This window comes from Coenobita brevimanus, chromosome 36, assembly GCF_032717465.1.
Source record: "Coenobita brevimanus isolate Jiangsu-jjx chromosome 36, ASM3271746v2, whole genome shotgun sequence".
NCBI classification, from domain to species: domain Eukaryota; kingdom Metazoa; phylum Arthropoda; class Malacostraca; order Decapoda; family Coenobitidae; genus Coenobita; species Coenobita brevimanus.
Genome location: NC_136989.1, coordinates 6,325,360 through 6,335,359, shown reverse-complemented (window position 1 = coordinate 6,335,359; position 10,000 = coordinate 6,325,360). Strand labels below are relative to the sequence as shown.

At 41.2% G+C, this 10,000-nt stretch overlaps 1 protein-coding gene across 1 annotated transcript in view; it reads right to left on the bottom strand.

Annotated features, from left to right (window-relative positions):
* Positions 1 to 2,108, bottom strand: part of LOC145396331 (rac GTPase-activating protein 1-like) — an 18,688-nt gene extending 16,580 nt beyond the window's left edge. Inside the window, exons 1-2 of the mRNA XM_080269729.1 lie at positions 2,036 to 2,108; positions 1,346 to 1,431 (exon numbers count right to left, since the gene is read on the bottom strand). Of these exons, the coding sequence (XP_080125855.1) occupies positions 1,346 to 1,431; positions 2,036 to 2,108 (159 nt within the window). The remainder of the gene's footprint in view (positions 1 to 1,345; positions 1,432 to 2,035) is intronic.
* Between the last annotated feature and the right edge of the window lie 7,892 nt (positions 2,109 to 10,000).

Genomic DNA, 10,000 nt, shown 5'->3' with positions numbered 1-10,000 from the left:
CTCCTCGTCAGTCTCTCACTCTCCATCCTCTCCACCCCATCCCTCCATCTCATCCTTGGCCTCCCCCTCCCTCTCCCCCCTCCACCTCACTCACATACACTCTCCTCATCAGTCTCTCACTCTCCATCCTCTCCACTCCATCCCTCCATCTCATCCTTGGCCTCCCCCTCCCTCTCCCCCCTCCACCTCACTCACATACACTCTCCTCATCAGTCTCTCACTCTCCATCCTCTCCACTCCATCCCTCCATCTCATCCTTGGCCTCCCCCTCCCTCTCCCCCCCCTCCACCTCACTCACATACACTCTCCTCATCAGTCTCTCACTCTCCATCCTCTTCACTCCATCCCTCCATCTCATCCTTGGCCTCCCCCTCCCTCTCCCCCCCCTCCACCTCACTCACATACACTCTCCTCATCAGTCTCTCACTCTCCATCCTCTCCACCCCATCCCTCCATCTCATCCTTGGCCTCCCCCTCCCTCCACTTCACTCACATACACTCTCCTCATCAGTCTCTCACTCTCCATCCTCTCCACATCCCCAAACCACCTGAGTGTGTTTACAGTAAGGTGTGATCGGCAAACTAAATCACTTAGGAAAAGGTGCTAGGGAGCTTTTTCAACAATACTACATTCCATTTTTTTCTCTCCTTCCCTTTCCTCTCCTCCCTCCCTCCCTCTTCTCTCCTCTCCTTTTCCCTCCTCCTTCTCTCTTCCTCCCTCCCTCTTCTCCTCAAACTCTCTCTCCCCCTTTCCCCTTCCTTCCTCCTCTCCCTAACCTCTCTCGCTTCCCTCTCCCCTCCCTCCTCCAATCTTCTTCCACCTCCCTCCTCCCTCCCTCTCTCTCTCCATCTATTTATCTATCTCTCTCCATCTATCAATCTATCCATCTATTCCTCATTTCTCTGTCTCCTTTCTCTCTCTTTCCTTCCCTGTCTGTCTGTCTGTCAATCCTCCCTTCCCTCTCCCTCTCTCTCTCCCTTCCTCCCTCCCTACCCCTCTCTCTCTCTTCCTTCCTCCCTCCCTCTCTCTCTCTCTTCAATATTCTTTCTCTTCCCTCCTCTCAAACACTTCCTCCTCCACTCTCTCTCCCTCCCTCCCTCTCTCTCTCTCTTCAATATTCTTTCTCTTCCCTCCTCTCAAACACTTCCTCCTCCACTCTCTCTCTCTCTCTTCAATATTCTTTCTCTTCCCTCCTCTCAAACACTTCCTCCTCCACTCTCTCTGCCTCCCTCCCTCTCTCTCTTCCTTAAATATTCTTTCTCTTCCCTCCTCTCAAACACTTCCTCTGTAACTCTCTCTCCCTCCCTCCCTCCCTCTCTCTCTCCCTCCATTCTCTCTCCGTACCTGATCCTGTAGCCGTTGCACCTCCACCTCCAAACCTCGCAGCTGTTTACTCCTCTCTTCCTCCCCCTCCAAGAACTCGAGAAATTCTGAAAAATAATAATAATAATAATAATAATGAAAATAATAATAATAATGATAATAATAATAATAATAATAATAATAATAATAATGATAATGATAATAATAATAATGATGATAATAATAATAATGATAATAATAATAATAATGATAATAATAATAATAATAATGATAATAATAATAATAATAATAATAATAATGAAAATAATAATAATAATGATAATAATAATAATAATAATAATCGTAATCATCATTATTATTATTATTATTATTATTATTATCTTTATCATTCATACCCTTCCCCCTCTACCTCACTCACACTCTCCTAGTCAGTCTCTCATTCTCTCCATCCCTCCATTCAATCCTAAATTCCTCCCTCCCCCCCTCCACCTCACTCACACACTCTCCCAGTCAGTCTCTCTTTCTCCATCCTCTCCACACCATCCCTCCACCTCATCCTCAGTGTCCCCCCTCCACTCTCCTTGTCAGTCTCTTATTACCTTATCCCCTCCACCTCACACACCCTCCTTGTCACTCTCTCCAACTCCCCCTTCCACTCTCCAAGTCAGTCTCTGCACCCACTCTCCTAGTCAGTCTCTGGCGGCAACTTACTGTGCTCGGCGGGGTCAGTAAGCACTTTCATGCATCTAACGAGGTCGTCAAATTGGGCTGTCACACTCTCCATCTTTGACGAGGCCTGGCGGTTTACCTCACCCATCACAGGCGTTACGGTGTCTGTGAGAGAGAGAGAGAAAGGGGGAGAGAGAGAGAGAGAGAGAGAGAGGGAGGGAGAGAGAATCATCATTATTACCGTACTATCATCATCATTGTCAATACTATCGCTGAATAAACCTGTTAGATGTGTAAAATAAAAATTGGTTTATTATTATTATTATTATCTCTCTATCTATTGCCAGACGCCTTAATCCCATACAGGGTGGCCACAAACAAATCGCCTCCATGTCGCCCTGTCCCCCGCCATTTCACTGCCCTGCTCCCAACTCACACCCCCCTCTCTCATATACCTCTCCACTCCATCCCTCCATCTCATCCTTGGCCTCCCCCTCACTCACATACACTCTCCTCATCAGTCTCTCACTCTCCATCCTCTCCACATGGCCAAACCACCTCAGTGTGTTCCTCCTAATGCTTCCTATCACATCCACATCCACACCACAACGCTCCTTCACATCCTCATTTGTCAGTCTGTCTCTCCATGTAACTCCACATCCACACCACAAGGCTCCTTCACTTCCTCATTTGTCAGTCTGTCTCTCCATGTAACTCCACATCCACACCACAACGCTCCTTCACTTCCTCATTTGTCAGTCTGTCTCTCCATGTAACTCCACATCCACACCACAACGCTCCTTCACTTCCTCATTTGTCAGTCTGTCTCTCCATGTAACCCCACATCCACACCACAACGCTCCTTCACTTCCTCATTTGTCAGTCTGTCTCTCCATGTAACTCCACATCCACCCCACAACGCTCCTTCACTTCCTCATTTGTCAGTCTGTCTCTCCATGTAACCCCACATCCACACCACAACGCTCCTTCACTTCCTCATTTGTCAGTCTGTCTCTCCATGTAACTCCACATCCACACCACAACGCTCCTTCACTTCCTCATTTGTCAGCCTGTCTCTCCATGTAACTCCACATCCACACCACAATGCTCCTTCACTTCCTCATTTGTCAGCCTGTCTCTCCATGTAACTCCACATCCACACCACAACACTCCTTCACTTCCTCATTTGTCAGTCTGTCTCTCCATGTAACTCCACATCCACACCACAATGCTCCTTCACTTCCTCATTTGTCAGTCTGTCTCTCCATGTAACTCCACATCCACACCACAACGCTCCTTCACTTCCTCATTTGTCAGCCTGTCTCTCCATGTAACTCCACAGGCTCCTCTTAAATAACTCATTTCCACTGCTCTCACTCTTGACTTGTGTCCTTCCAACAACGTCCAAGCTTCACTTCCGTACGTTAGAGTTGGTATCACAATACTGTCATGTAGTAACTTTTTCACTTCCATGCTCACTTCCCTGTTTCTTATCACTGCTTTCAAAGAACCAGCAACCTTTCTTCCCTGCTGTACCCTTTCAAGCACTTCACCCTCCAAACCTCCATCTTTACTCATCACACTATCCAAGTACTTAAACGTACTCACATTTTCCAATTCCTCACCATCCAACCTCGCTGTACATTCACTGACTTCACCTCTCTCAAAGACCATCACTTTACTCTTCCCTACATTCACCTTTAGATTCCGTTTCTTACACACTCTCCCAAACTCCTCCACCAGGCCTTGCAGCTCCCCTTCGTCTTCACTCAACAACACAGTATCATCTGCAAACAACAGTACAGGGAGTTTCCAAACACTATCCTCTCTCACCAGGGCCACTCCAACATCCACTGCCCTACCTTGTACCTCTTTTATTACCCCATCCATGTACAGATTGAACAACCATGGAGACATGACACATCCCTGTTTCAACCCAACCTTCAAAGAGAAAAATTCACTTAGTTCACCATCCACACGCACTGCAGCCTTAGCACCATCGTACATACTCTTCACAGCATTCAACAACTTCCCATCTACTCCATATATTCTTAACACTTTCCACAATCCTTGTCTATCCACCCTGTCATATGCTTTCTCCAAATCCATGAAAGCCGCATACAACTTCTTTCCCTTCTCTAGAAACTTTTCCACTAAAGATCTAAGAATGAATATCTGATCTACACAACCTCTTCCCTTCCTAAAGCCTCCCTGTTCTTCTCCAACTAATTTCTCTGTTATTTCCCTAACTCTGTCAATAAGTATCCTACCATATACTGATCTACACAACCTCTTCCCTTCCTAAAGCCTCCCTGTTCTTCTCCAACTAATTCCTCTGTTATTTCCCTAACTCTGTCAATAAGTATCCTACCATATACTGATCTACAAACCCTAATCCCTTCCTAAAGCCTCCCTGTTCTTCTCCAACTAATTCCTCTGTTCTTTCTCTAACTCTGTCAATAAGTATCCTACCATACACTTTTCCTATTATACTAAGAAGACAATTGCCCCTGTGATTACCACACACTTCTTTTTCCCCTTTTCCTTTGTACAAGGGAATAATTATACCTGACTTCCAATCCTCCGGGACTCTACCTTCCTCCCAGGCCAATCTGCACATCTTCCACATCCATTCTACTACTATCTCTCCCCCATGCTTCAGCATTTCACCACACACTCCATCAATTCCTGGGGCTTTCCCCGATTTAACTTTCTTCATTGCTTCCACAACTTCTATCCTACTGATTTCTTCCTGTCTTCTCACCTCCCTCCTTCTCCCAGCCATTCCCCAGCCACTTATACTCACATTCCTTCCATCCTCTATGTTCAACAATTCCTTAAAGTGTTCTCTCCATCTGCTCACTTTTTCTCCCTTCTCCACTAGTAATCTACCATTTTTATCTTTCACTCCACTGCTAACTTCACTTCCACCCTGTCTTACTCTTTTCACCTCTTTCCAGAACATTTTCTTACAGTCCCTCCACTTTACACTCAAATTCCTTCCAAATTCCTCATCCACTCTCTTCTTACTCTCTCTTACTAATCTTTTCACCTCTCTCTTCCTCTCTACGTATAACTCTCTCTTCCGCCTCTCAACTTCTTCCACGCCCCTATTTCTCATCCATTCATTGTATGCTTTCTTCTTTTGTGCCACAGCCTGTCTCACCTCTTCAGTCCACCACGCTGTTCCTTGCACCCCCCTCCGTCTTCTCTTCACCCCACACACCACATCACATGCTGCACATACGTCTTCTGTAAATATCCTACACACACCTTCCACGTCCCCCATCTGCTCCAATGCATATTTGCCCAATCGTTCCTCCACTTCTCTCTTATGCTTGAAGGTAACCGAGAGAGAGAGAGAGAGAGAGAGAGAGAGGGAGAGAAAGAGAGAGAAAGAGTAGCTTACATGGTTACAATAAGCTAGGTCCATGAATTAGGATTTAATATTCATAAATTTACCATGAAACTACCTTAAATATTTGAACCACCGATAGATAGACCGGATAGATAAATGAATAGACTCCTTACAGGCTCCTAACAATGCCTACCTGCACATCCTGCCTACTAGATCACTCCATAGCTTTTGCATCTTCACTACACCTACACGCCTTATAGTGCCTATCACGCTAGTCTGTAAGTTTATCTATCTATCTATCTATTGCCAGACGCCATAATCCCATAAGCTATCTATCTATCTGCAGATCTATCTATCTATTGCCAGACGCCATACCATTTGTCATCTATCTATCTATAATCCCATATTTGTCTATCTATCTATTGCCAGACGCCATAATCCCATAAGGGGTGGCCATTTGTCTATCTATCTATTGCCAGACGCCATAATCCCATAAGGGGTGGCCATTTGTCTATCTATCTATCTATTGCCAGACGCCATAATCCCATAAGGGGTGGCCATTTGTCTATCTATCTATTGCCAGACGCCATAATCCCATAAGGGGTGGCCATTTGTCTATATATCTATCTATTGCCAGACGCCATAATCCCATAAGGGGTGGCCATTTGACTCTGAGTTATTTATAAACCTAAATATAACAAAAACGAATTGCTTACATGGTTGTGATAAGTTAGGTTCGTAAATTTGGATTATATAAAGAAGATTAGACCATAAAATTACCTTAATTAAAGTGACAACCTAAATATAACTAAAAACGAATTGCTTACAAGAATTTGATAAGGTAGGCTCGTCAATTAGGATTATATTGAAAACCTGAGGCATGAAATTATCTTAAATATCATAATGAACACCTATACGTACATAAAAACGAATTGCTTACAAGAATTTGATAAGGTAGGTTCGTAAACTGGGATAGTATTAAGAATTTAGGTCAAGAAATCCAAAATATAACTAAAAACGAATTGCTTACACACATGCGATAAGTTAGGTTCATAAATTAGGATTACATTTTAAAACTTAAATATAAAAACGAGTTGCTTACAAGAATTTGATAAGGTAGGCTTGTCAACTGGGATAAAAACGAATTGCTTACAAGAATTTGATAAGGTAGGCTTGTAAACTGGGATTAAAATGAATTGCTTACAAGAATTTGATAAGGTAGGCTTGTAAACTGGGATTAAAATGAATTGCTTACAAGAATTTGATAAGGTAGGCTTGTAAACTGGGATTAAAATGAATTGCTTACAAGAATTTGATAAGGTAGGCTTGTAAATTGGGATTAAAATGAATTGCTTACAAGAATTTGATAAGGTAGGCTTGTAAACTGGGATTAAAATGAATTGCTTACAAGAAGTTGATAAGGTAGGCTTGTAAACTGGGATTAAAATGAATTGCTTACAAGAATTTGATAAGGCAGGCTTGTAAACTGGGATTAAAATGAATTGCTTACAAGAATTTGATAAGGTAGGCTTGTAAACTGGGATTAAAATGAATTGCTTACAAGAATTTGATAAGGCAGGCTTGTAAACTGGGATTAAAATGAATTGCTTACAAGAATTTGATAAGGTAGGCTTGTAAACTGGGATTAAAACGAATTGCTTACAAGAATTTGATAAGGTAGGCTTGTAAACTGGGATTAAAATGAATTGCTTACAAGAATTTGATAAGGTAGGCTTGTCAACTGGGATTAAAATGAATTGCTTACAAGAATTTGATAAGGTAGGCTTGTAAACTGGGATTAAAATGAATTGCTTACAAGAATTTGATAAGGTAGGCTTGTAAACTGGGATTAAAATGAATTGCTTACAAGAATTTGATAAGGTAGGCTTGTAAACTGGGATTAAAATGAATTGCTTACAAGAATTTGATAAGGTAGGCTTGTAAACTGGGATTAAAATGAATTGCTTACAAGAATTTGATAAGGTAGGCTTGTAAACTGGGATAATATTAATAATTTAGGTCACGAAACTGGCCTAAAAAATTAATATGGATCCCTAAACCAACTCAAATTGCAAATCTGTTTTTATTTTGGCCTAAAACCAAAATTTCGGATTGCAACTCAAAAAACAATACAGGCTTTAGTTACAATATTTAAATGGGCGAAAAAAAAACGCCATGGGTGAATATATACCTCCCTTGCCTCTAATTTATCAGGAAATTTTGGAATATATATGGCTGGTTAAAAATATATATCCTACTTTGCATATTCCATTAAGCGAGTCGACCCAAATTCAAAATAATCCATAATAAATCATTCTAGTCCCCTATTGGCCTCATTAATACTCAAAAAAACACCCCAATATACTCACCTACGTGGGAACACCTTAAATTTTCAAATATTCATCGTAAATCACACTAGAAAATCAAAAATAAAACACGAACTGCCTTCCGATGATTTTAACTTCTCCCTCGACAAGCCAAATTATAGATGAAAGAACCTGGTCGCCTCAAACACCAATAAATACCACAATAATAGACTCGGATTCGATTTTGATGGCTATAAGGGATTCAAATACCCTTAATGGCGGACCTGATACCGTTCCTCGATCCTCCTCTGCTCGCCTCCCCTAGACGTTAGATTCAAGTCTGCCAGGCGAGCGCTGCCACCCCTAGATTTAATATTATTAGTATTGACCATTTTAAAACCTATTCAATACGATTATACTATTCTAAATCACATATTCTTTTTATTAGTTACAATAAAAATACCTTATCCTACTGATGGCGTCTGATAAAAGAGGAATATAAACACTCTAGCGCTAGTTCAAAATGGCTCTCCTAAGCTGAATGTTTGTAGTAATAGGCAGTATTCAGTAAGATTATACTATTCTAACTATGGATCTAATTACATAATCTTTTTATTAATTACTATCAAAGTATCTTATTCTATTAATGGCGCCTGATATAAGAGTAATATAAAGAGGAATGTAAACACTCTATCTAGCGCTAGTTCAAAATGGCTATCAGAAGCGGAATGTTTTTAGTGTTAAGCACTGCATTTTAAACATATTCAGATCTATCATACCATTACAACTGTGGATATAATAACATATTCTATTTATTAGTTGCTATCAAAATATCTTATCCTACTAATGGCGTCTGGAATTAGAGGAATATAAACGCTCTATCTAGCACAAGTTCAAAATGGCCATTGACACTGAATGTTATTTTGTTGGACATATAGAACTTAACGGCAATTTCTTTACGTTAAAAAATAGATTTGTTATTTTACCAAGAGTGTGCATATAAGATTTATCCTACAATGAAAATAATAGACCAACAATAATAGCGAATAATAATAATGTTTTTACTGCTCTCTCTCTCTCTCTCAGTTCCCTAATACCTCTTCCTTACCGATTTATTCTTGCATGCGGCTGGTTAATATCCTTTTACGTTCTCTATGCAGTGTATGGCGATATTAAAAGGATTTATGTACTAGGGAGATGGGCGAGAGAGTATAACATGCATAATAAATCACTTAGGAAAAGGTGTTAGGGAGCTTTCGTGATAGTGGAAGGATTTATGGAACACAGAAAAGTACAGTAAGGTATAATAAGCAAAATAAATCACTTAGGAAAAGGTGTTAGGGAGCTTTGGTGATATTGGAAGGATTTATATAACACAGAAGAGGACAGTAAGGTATAATAAGCATAATAAATCGCTTAGGAAAAGGTGTTAGGGAGCTTTGACAATACTGGAAGGATATGACAATACTAGAATATGATGCTAGTCACGAAGAAGTGCTATGGAATGGAGGTATAGTCGTAGTATTGTCTTTCTCCTACTGTATAACAATAATAATAATAATAATAACAACAACAACAAAAGATTAATACTAGGATATGATGCTAGTCACGAAGAAGTGCAAGAGAAACCAGTAACTCACCTAGAATGCAGAGGTTGCGCTGCGTACCTACATCACCAGGCGTCGTGATATGGTTACCACCCAGCGTTGTAAATAGTTTCCTGAGTTACAAGAAATCATTTGGTCTGTCACTCATTGTAGTCACCTAAGGGTAGCACTACATCGAGTGAGTGGATGATTGGCGCCCCCACCTACCACACAAATAGACCCAAACCGGTATCTATCTATTTATCTATCTTCCTATCAATCTACCTACAGTACTTACCTATTACTACTACTACTACTACTGCTACTGCTACTACTGCTACTACTACTACTACCACCACAACCACTACTACTACTACTACTACCACTACCACCACCACTACTACTACTACTACTACTACTACTACCACCACCACCACTACTACTACTACTACTACTACTACTACCACTACTACTACTACTACTACTACCACCACCACCACTACTACTACTACTACTACTACCACCACCACCACCACCACCACTACTACTACTACTACTACTACTACCACTACTACTACTACTACCACCACCACCACCACTACTACTACTACTACCACTACTACTACTACTACTACTACCACCACCACCACTACTACTACTACTACTACTACTACCACCACCACCACCACCACCACTACTACTACTACTACTACTACTACTACTACTACTACTACCACCACCACCACCACCACTACTA